At 43.6% G+C, this 25847-nt stretch overlaps 1 protein-coding gene across 1 annotated transcript in view; it reads left to right on the top strand.

The window, feature by feature from the left end:
* The first annotated feature begins 1862 nt into the window (after positions 1-1862).
* The window catches only part of hdac1 (histone deacetylase 1), a 28398-nt gene continuing 4413 nt past the window's right edge, over positions 1863-25847 (top strand). Inside the window, exons 1-10 of the mRNA XM_052036441.1 lie at positions 1863-1986; positions 11674-11786; positions 15528-15645; positions 16679-16753; positions 17749-17887; positions 18413-18554; positions 20250-20342; positions 20580-20688; positions 21551-21691; positions 25264-25372. Of these exons, the coding sequence (XP_051892401.1) occupies positions 1935-1986; positions 11674-11786; positions 15528-15645; positions 16679-16753; positions 17749-17887; positions 18413-18554; positions 20250-20342; positions 20580-20688; positions 21551-21691; positions 25264-25372 (1091 nt within the window). The 5' untranslated portion in view covers positions 1863-1934. The remainder of the gene's footprint in view (positions 1987-11673; positions 11787-15527; positions 15646-16678; positions 16754-17748; positions 17888-18412; positions 18555-20249; positions 20343-20579; positions 20689-21550; positions 21692-25263; positions 25373-25847) is intronic.

Raw genomic sequence — 25847 nt, 5'->3', positions numbered from 1 at the left:
GAATGGTGGGGCAGGCCTGAGGGTCCTGGTGGTCTACTCCTGCTCCTATTTTCTTGTGTTCTGCTATATTCTCCCTGTATTGCCCCATTCTGCCTCACTTCATTACCAAGGCACTCTCACTGAATTAACCCCCCCATGATCCCATTACCACCCAGTTCTCCCTGTTGTTTCCATTACCCCATTAACCCCCACTCACCACCTCCTCCTCTCTGTCTTCCCCACAACACCGTCAGCAAGACCAAGGAATTGATTGTGCACTTCAGGAAGGGGAAGTCAGGAGAACACGCACCAGGAGGGCAGGCATACCAGGGATTTGGGGGTGGGGATGGGGGTTGAGTGATGGGGGAGATCCATCACTCACTCACGCACCCTCCCATCCCCACCCCCAAATCCTGGGTCCTCCTGCCCCCCCCATAACCAATCACCAACCCCCAACCCCAGATCTCTTCCCACATCACTCCCCTTCGGGTCTTCCTCCCCCACCCCCCCATACTTCCCTCTCCTCACTCCCCCCCCATCTTCCTTCCCCAACATTTCTAACCCCCAACACTCCGCCCACCCCTCCACCACTTCCCCCACACATCCCTCCCCAACACTTCCCCCACACATCCCTCCCCAACAATTCCCCCCTTCCCACTCCCCACAATCCCAACACTTCCCACCATCCCTCCAACACCCCACACACACCCCTCCCAACACCCCCATTTCCCCCACATTTCCCCAACACTCCTCCCATATCCCATTCCCCAACACCCACCTCATACCCCTCCCAACACCCCCATTTCCCCCACATTTCCCCAACACTCCCCCACTTCCCCCACACACCCCTCCCCCTCCCCAACACCCCCCACACCCCCCTCCCCAACACCCCCCACACCCCCCTCCCCCTCCCCAACACCCCCCACACCCCCCTCCCCCTCCCCAACACCCCCCTCCCCCAACACCCCCCACACCCCCCTCCCCCTCCCCAACACCCCCCTCCCCCTCCCCAACACCCCCCTCCCCCTCCCCAACACCCCCCTCCCCCTCCCCCTCCCCAACACCCCCCTCCCCCTCCCCCTCCCCAACACCCCCCTCCCCCAACACCCCCCTCCCCCTCCCCAACACCCCCCACACCCCCCTCCCCCAACACCCCCCTCCCCCTCCCCAACACCCCCCACACCCCCCTCCCCCTCCCCAACACCCCCCACACCCCCTCCCCAACACCCCCCACACCCCCCTCCCCCTCCCCAACACCCCCCACACCCCCCTCCCCAACACCCCCCACACCCCCCTCCCCCAACACCCCCCACACCCCCCTCCCCCTCCCCAACACCCCCCACACCCCCCTCCCCAACACCCCCCACACCCCCCTCCCCAACACCCCCCACCCCCTCCCCCTCCCCAACACCCCCCACCCCCTCCCCCTCCCCAACACCCCCCACCCCCTCCCCCTCCCCAACACCCCCCACCCCCTCCCCCTCCCCAACACCCCCCACACCCTCCCCCTCCCCAACACCCCCCACACCCTCCCCCTCCCCAACACCCCCCACACCCTCCCCAACACCCCCCACACCCTCCCCCTCCCCAACACCCCCCACACCCTCCCCCTCCCCAACACCCCCCACACCCTCCCCCTCCCCAACACCCCCCACACCCAACACCCCCCTCCCCAACACCACCCACATTTGCCCCCCCACTTCCCCCCCCAACTACCCCTCCCCCTTCAGAGGCTACTGTGCTTTATCAACCAAACTTGCTAGCGCGGCAGCTCCGCCCCTCTATCTCGCCATTTGTTACCTCTGGTCGACGTCACAGAGTTTTGCGCGCGATCCCGCGAACCAGCGGCGCTGCCATTGGCTGGGCCTCCATCAATCAGCGTGACGCGGCCGAGCGAGCTTGGTTGCGGGCAGGGGGGGGTCGGCCGCGGAGCAGCGAGGCCGGGCGGCGGCAAGATGGCGTTCACGCAGGCGGGCGGCAAGAAGAAGGTCTGCTACTACTATGACGGTGAGGCCGGGGCGGCGGCGCCGGGGCTCCCGCACTCACAGCGCGCAGCGGCTGCACCCGGCGCGCCTTCAGCCGGGGCGCGGGGGCAAATCGTGGCCGCGGATTGTGGGGGGAGCGTAGGCCCGAGAGCCGGGGGCCGGGCCTGGGGTGGCGCTGCCCCGGTGCCCCCGCTCCCACCCCACCCCTCCCCTCCCCCCCCCCGCTCCCAAAACCCCGGTCCCCCCTCCCTCCCCCAACCCTGGTTCCCCCCCCGCTCCCAAAACCACGGTCCCCCCTCCCTCCCCCAACCCTGGGTCCCCTCCCCCCCCGCTCCCAAAACCCCGGTCCCCCCTCCCTCCCCCAACCCTGGTTCCCCCCCCCCGCTCCCAAAACCCCGGTCCCCCCTCCCTCCCCCAACCCTGGTTCCCCCCCCCGACCCCTCCCCCCCCCACTCCCAAAACCCCGGTCCCCCCTCCCTCCCCCAACCCTGGTTCCCCCCCCCCGACCCCTCCCCCCCCGCTCCCAAAACCCCGGTCCCCCCTCCCTCCCCCAACCCTGGTTCCCCCCCCCCGACCCCTCCCCCCCCGGTCCCCCCTCCCTCCCCCAACCCTGGTTCCCCTCCCCCCCCGCTCCCAAAACCCCGGTCCCCCCTCCCTCCCCCAACCCTGGTCCCTCCACCCCCCCTTCCCCCCGCCTCCCCCCTCCACCCCCCTTCCCCCCCATCTCCCCCCCACCGCTCCACCCCCCCTTCCCCCGGTCCTCCTCCCCTCCCCCTCGCTCCACCCCCCCTCCCCCAGTCCCACCTCAACCTCAACCTCAACCCCGGTTCCCTCGGCCGCTACTCACGCCAGTGCGCTGAGAGGAGGCATCGACCTCCACACCGCCCCCCCCCCCCCCCCCCCCCCCCGCTCCTGTAGTTTCTGAGCATATAGTGGAAGAAGTTCCCTTGATCCACCTCTTCAGTGCCAGTCACTCACCAGGGTAGAACTGTGTCACAAAACCAAATGGTGCGCAGTGGATAGACTCGGTTGTTCCTCAACTACACCTAATATTTTGGAATACCTGTTTCAAGACCTTTTTTTTTGCCAAAGTTCCCTTCCAGTAAAGATGGACTGAACCAAATGGAGACGTTTAAAGCTGGTACATTGTGCTGAACTTGATTCATTTAAATTCAAGAGCTGTGAAGAGCGCAGGAGGATGATGAGAGATGTAAAAGGTGTTAGGATAATATGGAAAAATGATGCATGAAAAATACTAGCAAGTAAAATCAATGAAAATTATAAATATAAGATGTAAAGGTGATTTAGGAAATGGATCTATCAAGTAACTTGCATGGAGATGGAATGCATCTCTGGGTGTAGATGTGAATAGTTTGCATTTGCACAAAGGAGAGAAATGGTGCAGGTTTATTTTGGCAAGAATAGTGAAACCCAGGATGAAAGTGAGTGGTGAAAGGAAAGTTGAGTTCACTACCTTGAACAATGATAAATCATCAAACCCATGCTAAGTATATTTCAAGCTATTTAGAAAAGAAGCAAGTGTGAAAATTGGAGACACAAGATTCTGCAGATGCTGGAATCTGGAGAAACACACACACAATGCTGGAGGGACTCAGCAGGTCAGGGAACATCTATGGGAGGAAATAATCAGTCGAAGTTTTGGGTTGAGACCCTTCATTAGACCTGAAAATTGCAGAGACTCTGGCTTTTCAGCCATCTTTAGTTACAAGTATACTGCTGGAGGGCAAGTAACATTGTCCCTTTTTGAAAAAACAGTACAAAGCGATAGGCCTTTCATCATTGGTGCAATTATTGATAGAAATTGAGAGACAATATCTTCATTTTAGAAAGGCACGGATAAATTAAGAACATGATTTCTTAAAGACATGTCATTTAGCAATGAAATGTTTGAGGTGAGAATAAGTAGGATTGATGAGGGAAGTGATTTGATGCAGTTGATATAGACTTCTGCAAGTTTGTGATGAAGTCCTGAATGGCAGGCTGGTTCGAAAAGTAACAAGGTCATAAGAACCAAGAGGAAGTGTTATTGGATCAAACTTGGCTCATGGGCAGAAATCAAAGAGTTGTGACTGGGTATTGTTGTGAGTGGGAGGCTGTTGCCAGTGAAGTGCTGCAAGACCCATTACTGGGACCCTTTGGTGATGTGTGGTATCACTTGTGTTTAAATGTGGGGACAGGATTAAGAAATTGGCAGATGATATAAAAATTCCCCATGTGATTGATGGGGAAGAAACCTATGGACTTTAGGGAAGTTTCTGATTGAGTGACAAATAGAACTCCATCCAGAGAAGAGTGAAGAAATATGTTTGCGAAGATGACAAGTCTCAACGGTAAAGGCAATAGACGTGAGGGTTCTGTGAAAGCTAGAGCGATAGTGATGTGATTGCTGAAGGTAACAGGCCATAGAGTCACAAAGTACTACAGCTCTGAAACAGGCCCTTCGGCCCATCTAATCCATGCCGGCCTGGTTTTCTGCCTAGTCCCATCTATCTGCACCCGGACCATAGCCTTGCGTACCTCTCTCGTCCATGTACCTATCCAAACTTCTCTTAAACGTTACAATTGAACCTGCGCCCACCACTTCTGCTGGCAGCTCATTCCACACTCGCACCACCCTCCGAGTGAAGTAGTTCACCCTCAGATTCCCCTACACCCCAAACCTACGACCACTAGTTGTAGTCTCACCCAGCCTGAGGAGAAAATCCTATGCATTCACCCTATCTATACCCTCATAATTTTGTATACCTCTGTAAGATCTCCCCTCATTCTCCTGCTCTCTAGGGAATAAAGTCCTAACCTGTTCAACCTATCCCTATAACTCAGGTCCTCAAGCCCTGGCAACATCCGTGTAAATTTTCTCTGCACTCTTTCAAGCTTATTGATATCTTTCCTGTAGATAAGTGACCAGCACTGCACACAACACTCTAAATTTGGCCTCTCAACATCTTGTACAACTTCAACACAACATCCCAACTCCTGTACTCAGATTTATGAAGGCCAATGTGCCAAAAGCTCTCTTTATGACCCTATCTACTGGTGATGCCTCTTTCAAGGAATTATGGATCTGTATTCCCAGGCAGGCATGGTAGTGTAGCGATTAGCGTAACACTATTACAGCAACCCAGGTTCAATTCTGGCCACTGTCTGTAAGGAGTTTGTATGTTCTTCCTGTGTCTGCGTGGGTTTCCTCCAGGTGCTCTGGTTTCCTCCCACACTCCAAAGACATATGGGTTAGGAAGTTGTGAGCATGTTTGGTCGGCGCCGGAAGCGTGGCAACACTTGCAGGCTGCCCCCAGAACACTCTGTGCAAAAAGATGCATTTCACTGTGTGTTTCAACATATATGTGACTAATAAAGATCTTTGTTCTACCACACACCTCAGAGTCACTGTGCAAGTCTGACCCTGGTTTGTCCTCCCAAAATGCATCACCTCACACTTGTCTGCATTAAATTCCATCTGCCATTTTTCAGCCCATTTTCCCAGCTGGTCCAGATCACTTTGTAAGCTTTGATAGCCTTCCTTGCTGTCCACTACGTGTCATCTTGGTGTCATCTGCAAATTTGCTGATCCAGTTTAACGCATTATCATCTAAATCATTAATATAGATGATAAACAACGGACCCAGCACCAATCCCTGTGGCACACCACTAGTCACAGGCCTCCAATCAGAGAGACAGCCATCTACTACCACTCCCTGGTTTCTCAAGCCAATGTTGAATCTAGTTGACCATGTGGACAATCCATATGGGTGAGCTGGTTAAGATTGTATACAGGATACATTTCTTTATTACTTGGGATGCAGAATTTTAGCTGGAAGGAGATTCCAGAACTACATAAAACACTTGTTAGATCACAACATGCCTATTGCCTACAGGGAGGATATGATTGCAGTATAAGAGGGTACAGCATATTTTTAAGGAAGTTGCCAGGGTTGGAGAATTTCAGACATGAGTTTGGCTAGACTGGGCTACTTTCTGTGGCGTGGTGGAGTGGACCATATTTAGTTAGGATGTATAAAATAATGAGGACATAAGTAGGGTGCATAGGAAAGCCATATTTAGCAAGGTCAGTAGTTAGGTGGCATAGATTTAAGGTAATTGTGGGATATTTAAGGGGAGCTTAGATCTCTTTTCATTCAGAGGGCATTGAGGGTGTGGAACTCTCTGCTCATGAGGCAGCAGAAGGACAAACCCTTGTTATTTTATATAAGAAAAATCTTGTGTAGCCAACAGCTCTTCAGTTTCTCATCCAAGACATGGATCAAGAGCTAAGAAGTGCTTGATGGGAATGGATGGCCCCATGCTGTAATTTCCATCTTCTGTGTAGGTGACTGGTATAAATATTAAACTTTAGGGTAGTGATGCCATAACTGGCATCATGTTCCTTGCATTTGACGTCTTGTGGAGAGAAGGTTGATTACATCCAAGGGCTTTCAGCTGTTGTGGTTGGAACCCGTTTCAGTAGGATAGTGGCAAGGAGTTCCTCTTATCTGCTGCCTGAGTAATTAGGCCCTAACACCTGGTAAGTAAATTTCTCATTTCCTTGGAAATGTAGGGAGGGTAAATGTGATCTGTTTAGAATTCCCGAGGCTCCAGGAAGATACTTTGGTCCGGGCATATAGGAATAAAGGGAATGAAAATATTTTTAAAAACTGCCATTGCTGGAATTCTGAAATAAAAATAGAAAATACTGGAGTCACTCAGCAGGTCAGGCAGCATCCGTGGAAAGAGAAACATTTAATGATTGAGGTCTAGAACCCTTTGTCTGAACTGAGAAAGGGAGAGAACAAGTTAACTTCAGTTGCATAAAAGGTGTGGGGGGGGGGGTGGTGTGGAAATGGGTTGAACAAAGGTAATATCTCTCATAGGATGAAACTAAATAAGTAAATATAGCATTTAGACATCGTTTTTGTGTTGCTAATAGCAGGGTTGTGGGGCAGGTACTGTTACAATGTGTTAGGTGGTGTGAACTGGTTTCAGCAGGATAGTGGCAAAGAGTTCCTTTTATCTGCTGTCTGACTAATTAGGCCCTTTTACCTGAAAGAAAATTTCTAATTTCCTTGCAAATGTAGGGAGGTAAAAGTGATCTGTTTAGAATTCCCGTGACTTCAGGAAGATACTTTGGTTTAGGCGTATTGGAATAACATGAAAATAAAAAATCCTGCAGATCCTGGAGTACTGAAATGAAAACAGTCAAATACCAAAAACACTCAGCAGGTAAGGCAGCATCTGTGGAAAGAGAAACAGAGTTAGTGTTTCAGTTCCAGAACCCTTTATCAGAACTGAGAAAGGAAGAAAAACTGAGTCAAAATCACAGATGGGTGACGGGCAGAGATGGCCAGCCCTGGGGCAAGGATGGTCAGTTCTGGTACAAGTAAATGAAGTTTGGGATATATGGCTTTTCCCCAGGGCTGAATTGGTGGCCACAAGGGGACATAGGTTTAAGGTGCTGGGGAATAGATATAGAGGAGATGTGAGGGGTAAGTTTTTTACTCAGAGAGTGGTGAGTGCGTGGAATGGGCTGCCGGAAACGGTGGTGGAGGCTGATACGATAGGGTCTTTCAAGAGACTGTTAGATAGGTATATGGAGCTGAGTAAAATAGAGGGCTATGGGTAAGCCTAGTAATTTCTAGGGTAGGGACATGTTCAGCACAGCTTTGTGGGACAAAAGGCCTGAATTGTGTTGTAATTGTTCTATGATCTTTTAGTCTTGAAGACAGGTGGGTCAGAGTGGGATGGAGAATTAAAGTGGCAGGTGACTGGAAGCTCAGCATTCACAATGTGGCCTCTTCAATATTGGACAAACGAAATCTAGATTGGATGATTGTTTAGTGGGAGACTTTCATTGTCAACTGAATGCAGTACACTAGGTTGGAAGTAGAGTATGTGAATTGCTGCACCTGGAAAGTCTGTTTGGGTCCCTGGATGGTGAAAGGGCAGGTGTTGCGTCTCCTGAGTTTGTATGGGGAAGCGCCATAAGACAGGAGGTGGTTGATGTAGGTGGAAGAGCGGACCAACGAAGGGAGCAAGCCCTTCGAAATGCACGGAGGAAAATCTTGTTGGACTTGGCAAAAGTTGTGAAATGAAGTGATCAAGAACTTCAAACTGCCCACTTATGGTCATTTGCTGATCTGTAGGTTCTAAAAGATCTTTTATTTCTCATTAGTAAGATCTTTAAACTGATGTGATGGTGTGTTTTCTATTAATCTGAACGAAAAGGATTGAGTTGTGTCCCAAACTTCATTTAAGTATTCTTGTCATCAGTTTGTATCTGTGCTTTTGGTATTTAATAAATGAGTGCACACACCATAAATTAATGCAAAACATTACCAGAAACTTTGTAATGAATTTTTTTAAACAATAGTTAAAAGGTATCCATCTGTGCTAGACAGTGCCGACAGAAACTGGGATTCAGCTGGGATTACTGTTGATTGCCATGCATTGAAGCAAATGAAAGAGAGAAAGAGCAGGACTGTTTGTGTAGGAAAACAGGAGTCAGCTGAAACGCGTGTGCCTATCTCCCCAGCTGTATAGTAATACAGCTTTGCAAAAGTTCTCTACCGAGACTTGTGTGTAGAGAATGGATTCATTGGAAAAATTGCCCCTTTCACTGGCCAGTGTAAATGTATTGACAGTTTTGGGGGCATGTTAGTGCTTAATTTACTAGGCATACTGCCAGATGTTATCTATTGATCCATAAACCAGAGTTTGAATCCCACCTTTGGCTGCTGTGGAATTTAAATTCAAATTATTAAATACATTTTGACATTTAAAAAAACTCAAACAGCAAAAAACAACTTTGTTGGAAAATATATCTGATTCCTTAATGTGCTAAGGGGTAGCATATCTTCCATCTTTGACCAATCTGGTCTGTGTGTGAACTCAGTTCACAGGCAATTTAAGATTGACACTGAGAACTGACGCTGTCAGCAACATTTGCATCATTTGAATGAATCACTGTGTTGACACCGTCAGGAGGGAAAGGAAGAAAACAACGTGTGTAGGGGTTTTGTGCATTTTGCTCAAACTCTGTGTCTAAACTATGATTTCTGATTCCACCGATCTCGGGTCTTCAAATGTTCCCAGGCCTGGAGGATTAGAAAACCAGTCTAAGGAGCCCTCACCAGTCCAGGAAAATCTAAAAGTTCAAAGCTTTCAAATGTTAGAAGTACGAAACGAGAAGGGTTGGGCAAAGCACTGGTGATAAAAGCAGAATGAGTAATAAAATGCAGATTAATTGGCTGAATGGAAATATCCTAAATGAAGAACTGGCAACAGGCATATTTTTCAATGACATGGCTACATATTTTATGTCACTTGCATTTTCTTTAATTACGTGCAGCTTGTCTGCTCAATGACACTTAACTATTTTGAAGTGGAAGCTTTAGAGAGGGTGCAGAGGAGATTTACCAGGATGCTGCCTGGATTGGAGAGCATGTCTTATGAGTATAGGTTAAGTGAGCTGGGGCTTTTCCTTTTGGAGAGGAGGAGGATGTGAGGTGACTTGATAGAGGTGTACAAGATGATAAAAGGCATAGATCAAGTGGACAATCAGAGACTTTTTCCTAGGGCAACAATGGCTAACACAAGGGGGCATAATTTTAAGGTGATTGGAGAAAGATGTGGGGGGACGTCAGGGGCAAGTTTTTTTACACAGAGTGGTGGGTCTGTGGGACGCACTACTGGCAGAGGTTGTGGGGGATACATTAGGGGCATTTAAGAGACTCTTAGACACTTGAATGACAGAGAAATGGAGGGCTATATGAGAGGAAAAGGTTAGATAGATCTTAGAGCAGGATAAAATGTCAGCACGACATTGTGCTGTAATGTTCTATTTTCCTGCGCCAAAAGGTTATATCTGTAGTCGTTGTAATTCAAAGGTAGACCAGTAAAATGTATATTTTTCTTTAAGAAAACAAAATTGGATATTTTGTGTGTCATTCTTTGTTCCATGGCTCAACTAGTTGGTGAAGCACTGAAAATGTCACTGCCATCTGTGCTGCTGGCTATCCAGACTCTGGCCAATAAGCTTAATTACAAGATGGGTCCTGTTGTGCATAATCAAACTTCAGTAGTGCAAAGAAATAATTGTAAGGTCTCGCCTCAGACATGAATTCAGGGGGATAAATTTAAGCATAATCTGATTCTTCCTTCATCTACTTGTTAGAGTTGGGCAGTTTTATATTTGTTTTAGATGTTTAATGTCAGTCTTGAATTTATCACTGATTTTTCTTTTGCATTTGCAGTTGCTTTGCTATAAATAATTTGTGGCCAGTTTGGAGTCACCTTTACAGAGCTACTACTAAAATAATGTGAGAGTATTTGATTTGTTAGTAAATACGAGCAGTATTTTGGTGTAGTTAGTGTTTAATTGATTGTAAAATAAGGGTGTCATAGAGGGTAAAGGCTGCGCTTGTTGTCAAATATTGATAAAGATTCAGATTTGGTCCCAGCACCTCTGGTCCAGTGTGAGGAAATAATGCTAAAGAGTTTCCAAATCTGAGTCTTAATGAAAAATAGTTGTTCTTGCCTGTGTTACCTTTATTTGAAAAGCTTGCTGATGCTCTGTCTGAGATACTACTGATACAAGTGTCTGAAGTGTCACGTCCTGTTTAAGAAAAAAGAGATGCTTGAGTAGCAGATGTTAATCCACGCCACTTGATATTCTGCTTATGTCCCAGTGTGTTTACTGTGTGGCAATAACTAGAAACATTGGAGTGTTTAAATATTCAGGGATTGAAAAAAATAACTATAGGGACTATTGAAGTGGGCATAATAGGTAGTTAGCTTATGCCGGAAATGGGGTTGATGGTTTGGATGCCCTTTTTTTTCCTAAGTACTTTCATATTTTGAGTTGTCATTTATATGAAGAGGTAAGAAGTGATGTTGGAGTGAATCAGTTGATGTATAAATTATTAGGTTGTATCTTGGTTTTATGCTTTATGGTTCAGTTGTGTCATGTTTTGTTGAGGTTGCAGCCCACCTGACTTGTGCAAACCCTCTCTCTCCTAGAAGTGGTCATTTTACCCCAGAAGTTTAAAGCCATCTCTCCTTCATTCCTTTGGTTGCCTATCCGTGTGGAATATCTTCCATTTTCTGTACTCTTATGATGTAGTAAATGCTGGACAAAGGGTCTTTGACCTAAAACATTAAACCTGTTTCTCTTCCCACAGATGCAGCGTGACCTGCCAGGTATTTCCAGCATTTTCTGTTTTTATTTTAAGTCTTCATCTGCAGTCTTTTTCACTTTTGAATGCTCAAGTTGCTGCCACTTTGGTCTAGTTTTTGTCTTTTTCTTGTAATCAGTGTGCTGGAGCACATCCCTCCTGCCTTTAGTATTGATGTACAGGACAACCTTTGGTTATTCACCCTTGGTCTTATTCTGTCATCAAGAGTGTCACCATCCTGGAATTGTATGTGACTAGAATGCTTATCTGCATCTCCAACAGTTTAATCCTTACCTCAGTTGCTTTCCTACCCTTCCTCCTCCCTCCCCCAACCCTACAATTCTCCACCCCTAAATAACTGGGTTGCCCATGATAGAAAGATACTCTTGCAACCTTGCTTCTGAAGTTTGGGTCAATTGATGTAAGATATTCTAATTGTACCTCTCAGATTTTCAGATGACATCAATAGTCCACCATTTGCATCCATAGACCTTGTTATACTTTTCATATTTTTAATGCAGGTGATGTTGGAAATTACTACTATGGACAAGGTCACCCAATGAAACCACACAGAATTCGAATGACTCATAACCTGCTGCTAAATTATGGCTTATACAGAAAAATGGAAATCTATGTAAGTATTATTAAGTGGAAATTTTTTCGTGCAGTTTATCTTTTTTCCGTGTTCTATCTGGTATAGTAATAAATCCTACACAAATAATTTGGGGTGAATATAGTCATGTTGCTCATGTGGATCATGGAGTCTTTAACAGGCGTTGGGCTGCAGTGAGAGTACAGCTGCAAAAGCTTAAACTGGAGCAATGTATGCATGCCAAGTAACTAAAAATCTGACCTTAAACTGATGTGTCTGACATACGTCCTGGAGAAGGTCCTATGTCTTTTTCTTCAAACCCAGTCATGGTTTGTTCAAAACATCACTCTGTCAGCCTTATTGTGGAGATTGATTTAAGTCCAATTGATTATTTGAGGATCAGGTAAGTGTCAGTTTGCTAAATAATAATCAAATTTCTTTTTGGCCCATGTATTTAAGAAATGGCCAGTGCAACGAGTAAGACTAATTAACAATAACAGTGCTTTCTAAACTACTGATTAACCACATTGTACTATGTTGGTAAAGGAAACATTAAATTTAGCCACTAAATCTTCAGAATTTCTTTTTGCAATTTTATGGCAGCTTTCCTCTAAAGAGGTTTCTACAGGTGATTCCAGGGTTCTGACAAGCAGCTGGAGGGAGCAGTGCTGATTGTTCTTAAGCTGTGAGAATATTGTACCTCTGTTCGGCAACTCTGGCAATTAGAAGACTGCCAGTTTTATAGTCGGGAATGTGTCATGTTTTCTCCATGTCACAGTTAAATAATCATATTTACATTAAATGAAGATTTAAATATAAATTATGCACTGCAACAACGTACAATGAACTAGCAAGAATTACTTGACCTGGTGATCTATAGTTTGGAACTTACTGTGCAGTAGTTAAGAGCACTCTGGAGGTAAATGTATATGTGCAATATTTTTTGTCTGTCATGCACCATGATAATATCTAACAGACCATTCTGCCCATTGTGCACATACTGTCTCTGTTCAAGAGCTATCAGTTTAGTACTCCTTCCCTTCTGCTTTATAACATGTGACAGTGCAGTTTAGATTGAGATTCCAAATCAGTTGAGGGCAAATAGTAAACAACGGTGTAATGTCTTCCACATTGCGTTGGAAGTGTTTCATAGGCAAAAGTGGCAATTAATTTGTGCATCCTAGTCTCAAAAAAGAATGAGATGAATGCCCAGCTGGTAGAAGACTAAATGATATCATTTGCTTTGGAATATTGTCATTAAAATTTATTGCATCTGCCTGAATGAACAGAAATCACCTCCGTTTTAACATCACATTCAAGGATGGCTCCTCTGGCAAAGCTGTAATTCCTCGGTGCTATACATGATGTCCGTCTCATTCGTGCTCAGATCCCTAGAGTTTACTTTGAATCAAAGGCCTTTTTCCATTTGAACTCTTGCTGAGTTAACTCCTGAAAAATGGCATGTACAAAATGGCTTGCCAAAAAGAAAAAGGGCGGACAAAGGAAGATCACATTTGGGGTACTATGTACGTTCCTGGTCGCCTTGCTATAGGAAGAATGTCATTAAACTGGAAAGGGTGCAAAATTTACGAGCATGTTACTGGGACTGGAGGGTTTGAGTTATAAGAAGATGCTGGAGAGGCTGAGACATTTTTCCCTGGACTGTAGGAGGCTGAGGGGGTGACCTTGTACAAATTATGAGGAGCATAGATAAGGTGAATAGCCACAGTATTTTCCCCAGGGTAAGGGAATCTAAAGCTAGAGGCTATAGGTTAAGGGTGAGAGGGAAAAGGTTTAAAAGGGACCCGAGGAGCAACTTTTTCCACAGAAGAGAGTGCATGTAGGGAATGAGCTGGCAGAGGGAGCGGTGGATGTGGATACAATTATGGCAATTAAAAGACATTTGGACAGGTACATGGATAGGAAAGGTTTAACGGGATATGGGCCAAACACATGCAAATGGGACTAGCACAGAGAACTTGGTCGGCATGGCCGAGTTGGGCCAAGGGGTTTGTTATCTGTGCTGTATAGCTCCATGACTCAATGCAATTGTGGAGGGCTGGAGACAGATCACACATCAAAAATAAAGTGTGAGAGAAATACTGAAAGTTATTGGGGAACAAAATGTTTAATAGAAAAAGTGGTAGTGGTTGTAATAAGGATATTATTATATATCTAGTTTTATCTTAAACTAATGACACAGCAGATCAACCTAATTAAATGTTTATTGTGTGGTTTACAGTGAGAAGGTTCTCTTACAAGTATGTCAAGCTCACTGGTTGCAAACTAGCTTCATTTGCAACTGGGTAATGAAGCGATCTGAGCCTGCATGCAGTCAGATCTGCACAACGTTCAGAGGGGCTGGCTGGTGGCTGATACCAGCTGTACTACACAATGATGGGCAGTGAAAAACGAGAGAGCAGAACAACCTCCCCTTGATCTCCATTGGCATTAACGTCATTGATTATGCCAAGGGGAGCTCGCCAATGACTACAGATTGAACTGAACAAACTACATAAAGGCCCAAACTTCTAGAATCAGTCAGAGCCCAGAACCTCTCTCCCATAAAGCAGGGGGCTTGTTCATCCTTCCTCTCCTTCAATAGCGTGTCTTCAGGGTGCATTGCAGAATGGCAGGCATCTTCAGAAAGACTTTCCAGACCCACATCCTGCACCACAGGAACAATGGTTAAACCTTTTCCCTCACCACATGAACCAGTATATCCTGATTTGGACATGTGACTTTGAAAGCACATTGATGCAAGGTCAAACACAAGCCTTTATAGCCTGTGGATTCTCGAGTGGTTTGGATTGGATATAAATGATATTGTCCACAAAGCCCTGAGGTTTAGGAAATTGTGTGGGAACTTATGAAGACTAAGATGGGGCTTGATGTTGATTCTCTATGTTAGAAGTTTATATGAAAAGTGGTCACTTTGCTAATATACTGGAGGGACTGATGTTTATGGAAGTAACCCCACATGTTTTTCTGAGTGAAGTTGCAATTGTGTGGATGCTGGAACATAACAGAAATTCAGAACCTCAGAGACAATTCAACCCATTGGGTTCTTTCTGGTCGACAAGGGATATATCTGGGGTTGACTCCAATTCCCAGCTCTTGGTCTCTAGCCCTATAATTATTCAATCATTCAAATACTTTCAGTTGCAGATCACCATTCTTTGGGTGAAAAATATTTTTCTCAAATCCCTTTTAATCCTTTTATGAAATAACTATGTGACATGATATTGACTTCTCTGCAAAAAGCAATGGTCCTTTCCGTATACACTGTAGGTATCTCGGTTTTGTACACCTCAGTTAAATCTTCCCATGGTTTTCGTTGTTCCAATGAAAACAAGCCCAAACTAGTCAACCTCTCCTCAACTTTGATTTCTAGCACTGACACACAGTTTCTGTGATTTGCAAACAGAACCATACATGAAACTTTATCTGAGCTGATGTTTTAAACAATTGTCTTCTCATTCCACATCTCACCCAGGTCTCCTTTATGCCGCCTTAGCCGTCATATATACCCATCCCAATACCTTAAGGGGTCTGTGGACAAGGCAGTTCTATTCCTCTGCATTTCTTACTCTCCTATTTATTGTGAATTCCTTTGCCTGTTTTTGCCCCTCCAAATCTGTCACCTTCACCATCCTACATACTGATTCCTCATGTTTTAAATATTACAATAAAGCCCTGCATTTTATCTTTTACATACCTATCACTCCAGAAAGTTTGAATTGTAATTGAATTATAAAGATTTCCATTTCTATTCTTCCAAAGCGCCCCCACAAAGCTTCAGCTGAAGAAATGACAAAGTACCACAGTGATGACTACATTAAGTTCCTGCGGTCCATCCGTCCAGACAACATGTCTGAGTACAGCAAGCAGATGCAAAGATGTATGTTGCTATTTCTTTGTGTAGTTTAGCTTTCAGATTTTATATTGAGTTGGTGTAAGGAAACATTGTAAATGAAGTTGATAATTTAAATATTCTTTATATTTACTGGTGAAAAAATGCAGTATTTTTCATAGTCTCATAAAGGGAGCTGAAAGCAAAGGAGGGCAGTTCAGTAGTTTCAAGCCATTGTTGATATGTGTCATCTCTAGTGCCTTTTCCATATTCTATCTAATATGAAGTAGTTACTGATCTTGTCCTTAGTCAGATCAACTTTTATATATCACTTTATTTATACCCTGTGACTAAGATTGAATTATAATTTTCATTATTCACATGGCAAGAAAATTAATAGCTTCCATAAAATGTTGAAAACACTGTAGATGGTAACAGCATTTTAAATGTAAAGGTCTTTCTCTATCACTTTTCTGTGCAGTTACATTTTGTATGCGGTGATGGGTAGGTCATCTCAGTGTTCTTTGAAGCTACTCATTGGGCATTGAAAAGACCATTAATGAAAATACCAATACTGCTAAAGGACTTTATGTTCTCATTGCATAAAAATCATCTACGTTATCCGTTTTCTCTCTCTTGAGGGCACTAGATCTTGGGGTTTGTTTCCAGACCGTGGTTTTGTGCCTTGAAAGTAATTGATCAAATGGTCAGTTCACAATCTTGCTATTACTTGAAAATTTATACACTTATAGTGGGATTTAGCTGGCAGTGGAGATGAGGGATTCTTGCATTTTTTCCCCCATATCTGTAATCAAATCAGTTGTCTTGTTTGACAGGCTTGGTGCTGTACTTAACTGTACTTTTATTCATTGGGGCCATGGCTTTGCAGACCCGAGTTAATTACAGTGAAATCTGCTGACCAGTTTTGGCAGGACAAAGAAGTTGTAATAATGGAATGGTGGCAATACAATGGAAATGTCTTCAGATATTTTGTCCAGTCATGTTTGTCGCTTGGCATTACTGTAAATCTGCACAATTGCCTGTTGTGAAACTGTATTTTAAAACTTGTTTTTTCTGTTAGTCAACGTGGGTGAGGACTGCCCTGTATTTGACGGGCTGTTTGAGTTCTGCCAGCTGTCGACTGGAGGTTCAGTCGGTAAGTGACACTGTATAAACTTGTAGCACAGCAAAAGACCTTACAGCTGAGCACGTGGAAGATCTCATTTCATTCCTCATCTCGTGCTTTCACCATATCCACTTCTTGTTTCCTCTGACTGCCTTGTATTTATGGACCCCAAGTTATGACTCTTCTACTGGTGGAAACATCACTTCCTTGACCAAGCATTTAAAACCATACAAAATACTCGCATTCTCCAATGGGTAACCCCTTAGTTCACTTTTTCCGGCCTATTCCCCAACCATCTCGATTCTATTATCCTTGTAAATCTTTTTCTGTCCCTTTTATCTTTATTATTACATGATGTTCAGAAAATTGCAACCAAGATCTTGTACACCCCTTCTTTCCAACTTTTCCATTAGCAATGAGCTTCAATGCATTCGTGTTTATTATTGCAGAAGTACTTCCGCATTCATGTTTGATTATCATCTAGTGTTATTGTTACAAAATTTAAAAAAAACTTCTTTTTAAAAAAAAGTAGCTTTTGGACAGAGTGAGGGAGCTAATGCCTTTTCCTGGTTTCCTTTACCTTTCCTTTTCCACATGTACTAAATGTATTAACAGTGTCCTGTAAATCAAAACTCCTTTCTGTTTCGACCCCTTCCAGCAACACGCCAACAATTAGGAGTAGGAACTCAGGATCAATGCAATTTTCACTTCCACTGAGGCTAATTGGAGAATCTATTCTAAAAACCATGAGGACTCTGGTTAATTTAACGTTAACTATTGCTTAAACCTTGGCATTGCTCTACTGGTTTAAACTTGTGTACGTATATGCCATAAATGTAAATGCCCTGACCCAAGGAGTTTTTATGAATAAAGCATTTTGACCTATTGTAATTCCTAATGCCTTTTTTCCATATATTTCATATTATGTAAACAGACTACTGTTATAATAAATTCTCTTTTGTGAGATGTATATTCCAGTGTATTAATTCTACAGTGGAATGAATGCATGTTGTGAATTTCTGCAGCTGGAGCTGTTAAGTTGAACAAGCAACAAACTGACATTGCTGTCAACTGGGCTGGTGGACTTCACCATGCAAAGAAATCGGAGGCATCGGGCTTCTGTTATGTGAATGATATTGTCCTGGCCATTCTTGAATTACTGAAGTAAGTACATCATATAATTGGAACCCTGTTACATCACGTATTGTGTTAACTCCAAAGGGGCTTCTTTGGAACCCTTTCCTTGCCACTTGTCCCCTTGTTGCACCTGCCCCCACATTTGGTTGTGATCAGGAATGATGGCCTGTGCCCAGAGTTAGTTAGGTTGGCACAAAATGGGAATTGGCCCCTGTGCGTTGTGTGTGCAGTGCAGTGGTTTTACCCAAGTGAGCCTTCATGACACGAGCCTAATTTTTAAGACCGTAAGACAAAGGAGCAGAAGTTGGCCATTCGGCCCATTGAGTCTGCTCCACCATTCTATCATGAGCTGATCCATTCTCCCATTTAACCCCACTCCCCCGCCTTCTCACCATAACCTTTGATGCCCTGGCTACTCAGATATCTATCAATCTCTGCCTTCAATACACCCAATGACTTTGCCTCCACAGCTGCCCATAGCAACAAATTCCACAGAACAAAGGAGCAAACTCTTCAAATCACTTCAATTTAATTTTTTTTCTGCCTTTTAAGGTATCATCAGAGGGTGCTTTACATCGATATTGACATTCATCATGGTGATGGTGTTGAAGAAGCTTTTTATACAACAGATAGAGTGATGACTGTTTCATTCCATAAATATGGTGAATATTTCCCTGGTACAGGAGATCTCAGGGTAAGAAGTATATTTCATAGTGTGTATTTTTACCCCAGGCTTTGAGGAAATCAAAGGTATTACAGCAATTTCCATCAGGGCAGGGAAGCCTATCTTTATAGATTTAAAAAATGGAAGGTTTTGAGGTGAATCAAAACTACCTTTTCATCATCGTCACAGGGCAAGGACAAAGTGAAAGCACTCTCAAAAATCAGAGGTAGGCTGGAAATCATAGGGAATCCTGAAAGCGTAGCAGAGGAATGAAAGGGAGGTTAGGGCAGAAATGAAATAGAAGGATAACTAGGTAATATGAAAAGAAATAATGAGACTCGGTATGTGAGGTCCAGGTGATCTGCTGGAACAGCTGGCTAGTTATAATAGCAACTTCCGGCTCTTTCATAAACGAAAACTAGAACTGTTATGGGAAATTGTTTCTAACACTCATGCTGTTCTCTCTTGGATGTGCACTGTCACTCCTTCGTTTTTGTAATTTTCTTTATGGAATACCATTGCATAAAGGACTGCAGAGATTTGATGACAAGGTGACCCACCACAAGTGGTGGTAGTAGATATCAGTATTGCTAATCCTAAAATAAATGCTACTATCAACTCATTGCCAACTGAAACGACAGATGGGTGTAGGGGGATATGAAGATGGGAGGGATTGTAATTTACAGGGTAAAGATGTGCTTAGTCTTTGCAAGTTGGAGTGGGTCAGAGTGTAAATTTGATGGGGGAGGGTGTGGATCATTTGTGCTGGATAAAGAGATTCTTGGGGAATAAATTGCAAGTTTGAGATGAATCTGACAATGGTGCCTTTAAGACCTGTTGGAAGAAGGTGAAGTAAAAGCAACATGCTTAATACTCTGTAGGTCAGGCAGCATTTGCGGAGAAAGAGAGCATGGTGTTTCAGGCGATAACATTTTGCATCATTAACTGTGTCTGTCTCCACAGATGCTGCTTGACGTATTTCCAGCATTTTTTTTTATTTCTGTTTCTAGTGTCTGGGAGTTACAGACCGTATGCAGGCAGATGGGATTAGTTTGATTTGGCATCATGGTCCCACATAGTGGGCCAAAGGGCCTGTTACTGTGCTGTACTGTTCTGTTTGTTTTATCTGCAATATTTTGCTTTTATAAAATGGTATTTCTTCTGCTGCTTTATATAATAACTAAAGATCAGGTGGTCTAATATCAATTGTCGGCAAATTGTTAGAATCCATGATAAGAATTTAATAAGGATCTTTAAAGGAATGATACAGTCAAGAGTGGCTGGGTGCCTGTTGAAATGGATCAGTATGAGTATGTGGGCTGTGTGTAGATTGCCAGAAGTAATGAGGTTGACATGCAGCAAAGGGAATGCAAAAGCTTTTAGGAAGTTTCAAGCTAGTTAATTGATTAGACAAGCACTTGAAAAATGCAATTTAACGTGCATTTAAGTGTGGGGGATAAAAACCGGAGAAGATGAATGGTAAAGAATAGGGCTGAAGCTAACAGATCAATACACCATTAAAAATGTGTCTGTGTAGAAAGCCATAGAATTCTGATCTCATAGGAGCTTTGATTAAGTAATAAATATGTTACACATCAGTTAGTCCACTAAGAGTACCATTTTAAATATTGCTTTACACATTTGCTCATAGCACGTCTAGAGAAAATGTCCCCTATTGTATTCTGTGTTGGCATGAAGCTGATTTGAGATTTTATTGCTGCACAGGATATTGGTGCGGGCAAAGGCAAGTACTATGCTGTAAATTTCCCGTTGAGAGATGGAATTGATGATGAATCCTATGAAGCCATATTCAAACCTGTGAGTATTTTCTTTGATAACCAAGAAATTCCAAGTGCAGTTTTCCAAAGCCAACATATTTTAACAAAGTTGTCATATGTATTCCAGAAGGATTTTTGTGGGCACGGTTTGATCTTTGTATAGGGTACGGGAATGACATTTTGAATATCTTCTGATTTTCTGCTGTTTTTTTTTGTGGAACATTTCTTTGTGCATATGGAATTTCAACGTTGTAAAGGGTTTTCTCTTTGTCACTAGATTATATGCAAGGTGATGGAAATGTACCAGCCCAGTGCCATCGCCTTGCAGTGTGGTGCTGATTCTTTGTCTGGAGACAGGCTGGGTTGCTTTAACCTCACTATTAAAGGTACAGTAATCAATGTTTAATGTACATGGACAGGTCCATTTGAATGCATGAGCCACAGTGATACTTGACTGATGTTCTTCTGTTTTAATTTCACTTGCTGGGCATACAGGAACATGGTTATCAGAGTTACGTAAATTTATTTTGCACCCTTCCTCCCCATATACTTGAGGTGACTGTTATCTCTGTATGTTGTTAGCTCTCTAATGTCTTGTTTAAATCATCATTCTTAAACTGTGTGACACACTGGATGTATTTGCATAATATTGCCATGGTCCTCTTGTACAATAGTTTGTTTCTGCAGCATTACCCTCTGAAGGCAGCAGGTTATATTGGGGTGTATTTGAATGATCTACTGTGTTTTGCTGCTTTGCATTCCCAGAATGGTTTCTGCAGTAAAAGTTGCGATAATTGCAGCTGATCTTAAACTTGCATTCTCAATGTGAATGTGCTTATCTGGGGCTGGATTGACTCAGCTGTGTGTGCGTCTAATAGTCACTTTCCTGGGATCAGATGGCTTCAGGGCAATATTTAACCAAATCTGAAATATCAATGCCATTGAAATTAAAATTGCTGCGGCCTTCATAATCCGTATCACCAGAGGAATAAAGGATTGAACAGCCTGAAAAGGCAAGCTTCATGTAAACAAACTATTCAGTGCTTTTGGAAATTCACGCTGGAAGTTTATCCCTAATGTACATCTCCAACATTTAAATAATTCTCCAAAAACTTGTAACTTTCATACATGTGCTATCATTACCAAATGACAAACAGTTTGTATAGAACAATTGGGATTTTCTTGCATGCAATGAGAGCTTAAGGATGAGGTTTTGTAGAAAATGCTAATTACGTCTTTCTTAAACAGGACACGCCAAGTGTGTTGAGTTTGTCAAGACCTTTAATTTGCCTTTATTGATGCTGGGAGGTGGAGGATATACAATTCGCAATGTAGCTCGATGCTGGACATATGAGACCTCTGTAGCTTTAGATTCCGAGATTCCAAACGGTAAGCCACTTTGACTGGGGCAAGTTGTGTAATGGATGTCCATAGCCCTAAAATTCCATATTAGCTTCCACTGATTATTATTGTTCAAAGGATCGACTGACCACAGTGAATGTGACTAGCTCAGTATGGGAACTGATAAATATATTGATGTGCTGACCAATTAACGGATGTTAAGGATGTGATTACACTGGAGAGATTGCAGAGGAGATTCACTAGGATGTTCTGTGGATTGGAGGGGCTTTGGTTACGGGGAGTGATTGGATTCCCTGTGTTTGTTTTCCCTAAAGCAAAGAAGGCTGAGGGGTGACCTGATAGAGGATATAAAATTATAAAGGGCATAGAGTCTTAGCATGGAAACAGGCCCTTCGGCCCAACTCATCCATGCTGACTGTGATATCTAGCGAGCTACTCCCATAGCCCTCTAAACCTCTCCGATCTGTGTACTTATGATAGAGTAAGTAATAAGAATAGATGGGAGAAATAATAAGAATATTTTCCCCATGGTTGGGCTGTCTAAAACAAGAGGGAATTGGTTTAAGGTGAGAGGGACAGATCTGAGGGGCAAGGTTTTCATACAGAGTAGCTGATATCTGACCGGAGGTGGTGGAATTGGATACTGACGCAGCATTTAAAAGGCATCTGGACAGGCACTTATAGGCAAGGCATGGAAGATTACAGACCTTACGGGCAAATGGGATTGGTAATGATAGTATAAAGAATGTGATGGGCCACCAGGCCTGTTTCTGCTTCTAACCATCGGTGACACAAACGTCAGTGAGTTGGAGGATATGCTAATGAGGTGTTACCAACGCTGAAATGAATTGCAGCTTTGGGTCAGCTCGCCCTCCCTCTTCAGAGCCTCCAATCAAATTCCCAGGATGCTTCCTTTGTTTCTGTTCCACTGTAGGGATGTTAATGGAGTGTGGGCAGGGGCTGTGTGAAGGAAACTGCAGCAACTGGAAGTATACCATTGCTGCTTCAGGGCTGATAAAGTTAGGCTTGCTTCCCCTATGTTCCTTGCCCTTCAAGCAGAAGGCTTGTGACTAGATCACTGACTACTGAGGATGTTTAAATTATGGGCTCCACTATTGTCAGTGTGGAATGAGGTTTTGAGGAAGTAACAGGTATTTATAATTTCCCATGTACAGTTCTTTATAGTGATGTGAGGGTGGGCTTCTGTTTGTGCACCACCTTACAAAATATGCTTTGGTATACAATCTCTTGCACCCTCTCTCCAATGCAGCACCTTGTAAAAGAAACTTGCCTCAGGCTCTCATTTCAGGCCTTGGGGTCAGCTGCAACAGCTGTAGTTTCTGCAGACTTTTTACATTTGTTAGCAATCTCCGAAATGGGAAGTTTTTTAAAAATCAATCCTTTATGGTAGATATGGCAGTACTTTGATTTATCTTCATCCCAGTAACTTAGTTGCTAAATATTTTAGAGTGTAGTTCCCTCGTGTTTGACTGAGATTAATGCTGAGAAATGTGGTAGAAAGTGAGGAAAGACAGTATAGAGGGCACACTTGTAGAAGGTTTGGGGATAGATGTGCACTGCAAGTGGTAGGGCAATTGAGGAAGTTCAGAAAACATTGGATCATATTCCTTTTAAATTGATAAAGTACAAAAGCAAAGAAGTCATGATGAGTATTTGTGGAATGCTGGTTCAGCCACGACCAGAATAATGTGTGCAGTTTTGGGCACCGTTCTTCAGGAAGGAAGTTAGATTGGAAAATAGCAAATTTAACTTATTTATTCAAATAAAAATGAGGGAATTAAAGCAAGAAACTATAGGTCTGTTAGCTTAAAATCAGTCATAGGGAAAACGTTAGAAGTTATTATTTATGGAGAATTGAATATAAAAGTGGGAAAGTTGCAATTCAAATATGTAAGCCATTGGTGGGACTGAATCTGGAGTACAATGTACAGTACTGGTCTCCTTAAGGATGTTAATGCATTGGAAGCAGTTTGGAGAAATTTTACTTGACTAATGCCTGGCATGGGCAGGTTGTCTTATGAGGAAAGATGGGATAGACTGGGCTTGGATCCAATGGAGCTTAGAAGAGTGTGGTCTGATGATTGTATCATTTGTGGGTTCTTGGAGTGAGGTGAGAACATTTCTTGATAATCTAGAACTGGGAGCCTCTGTTTAAATATAAGGGCTTTCCCATATAAGATAAATGAAATAAAATGTTTACTCTTGAGTGTTGAGTCTTTGAAACTCTTCCTCAAATGGAGTGGAGTCTTTGAATATGTTCAAGGCTGAGGTAAACATCCTGTTGATAAGCAAAGAGGTTAGCCCACTGCCTGGAGATGGGAATGGGGAGCTGAGCTTACATTCAAGTCAGCCATGGTCTTATTAAATGGTGGAGTTGGAGTGAGGGGCTGAGAGGCCACTCTGCTCCTAACTTGTGGAAAACTTGCAGAGGGTGCTGAAGAAATTTCCAGAATGATTCCAGGGATGAAGGATTTTAGGTATGTGGATAGACTGGAGAAGCAGAAGAAAATGCAAGGAATCTAAAATTAAGAAGGGTATGGACAGAGTAGATGGAGACTGTTCTCAGTGGTGAACGGGTCAGGTACCAGGAGGGATAGGATGAAGGTAATTGTCAAAAGAACAAAGGTTGACGTGAGCAAGTTGTTTGTAACACAGTGTCTGAAGTCCAATGCCAAGTAATGGTGGGGTCGGATTCAATTGTAGTATTTGCAGAGGAGCTGTATAAGTTTCAGAAAGGAAAGAATTTGCAGTATTGTGATGAGTGGGCAAGGGATTGGAACAGACTGGTTTGTTCTCACATAAAGTGAATAAGACATGAGCAGAATGGCTTCCTCTTATGCCACAAGCATTGTGATTTGGTGAATTCATAAAACATTAATCTTCACCCAGAATTAATAAATTGTTGTATTGCAAAAGTTTTGAAATTGGACTAGATGGTGTTATAGAACAGGCCCTTCGGCCCACAATGTTGTGCTGACATTTTATCCTGCTCTAAGATCGATCTAACCCTTCCCTCCCACATAGCCCTCCATTTCTCTATCATTCATTTGTCTAAGAGTCTCTTAAATGTCCCTAATGTATCTGCCCCCACAACCTCTGCAGGCGTGCGTTCCACGCACCCACCACTCTGTGTCTTTAAAAAAAAACTTACCCCTGACATCCCCCTTATACCTTCCTCCAATCACCTTAAAATTATGTCCCCTCGTGTTAGCCATTGTCACCCTGGGAAAAAGTCTCTGACTGTCCACTCGATCTATGCCTCTTATCATCTTGTGCACCTCCATCAAGTCACCTCTCATCCTCCTCCTCTCCAAAGAGAAAAGCAGGGAGATGAAGTGTTGTGAAGGAGAGGTTTGTGCCTGTCAGCTGGTCAATGAGAATGTACTTCTGAAGAAGCCTACAAAGTATTGACTGGCCAGTTTATTCAGTGACACAGTTTATTTGCTCAAGCACTGTATGTAATGATTTTGAGAACATTCCAATTGAAGAACAAAAATTGTATAGGTTTATAAATTCTGTGCTGGTGATTGCTTTCTTTGGCATGCAGAGAAATAACCACATTATGGTTTGTGTTTCAGAACTGCCGTACAATGATTATTTTGAATACTTTGGACCTGACTTCAAGCTGCACATCAGTCCTTCCAACATGACAAATCAGAACACCAACGAATATCTGGAGAAGATAAAGTATGCAGTTTCATTCGTGGATTCTATGAATAGTGCTGTCATCTAATATGTGTTAGTTTGCTCGGCCATAGAGCACTCTCTAAATGGACTGTGCTTTATAAAATTGCAAATTATTATCACAAATGAACTGTTAAAATATGCCTCTGTTCCAAACGTGGTGATAGCATTGGACTATCTGTGACAACCCAATTTGTTGATTCTGGCATAATCTCCCTGCTTTTATAATCTGACTTGGATTGTAAAAGAAAGTACCAAATTAGTTTATGGGAAGGTATTGAGAAATGTGGAGGGACCTTGAAATGCATGTTCATGGTTTCCTTAATGGTAGCGGGATTGGTGGCTACGGTGGTTCAGAAGACACAATAGGCAAAATATAAAAGCAAGTTAAGTGTCATCTTGGTCACTGGGTGTTGTTGTCGAAAAATGTGGAAAAGATGCAGAAAAGCTAATACTAACTGTTGATGAGGAGTTCAAG

Source organism: Pristis pectinata, chromosome 22 (genome assembly GCF_009764475.1).
Source record: "Pristis pectinata isolate sPriPec2 chromosome 22, sPriPec2.1.pri, whole genome shotgun sequence".
Taxonomy (NCBI): domain Eukaryota; kingdom Metazoa; phylum Chordata; class Chondrichthyes; order Rhinopristiformes; family Pristidae; genus Pristis; species Pristis pectinata.
This window is presented reverse-complemented; position numbering and strand designations above follow the sequence as displayed.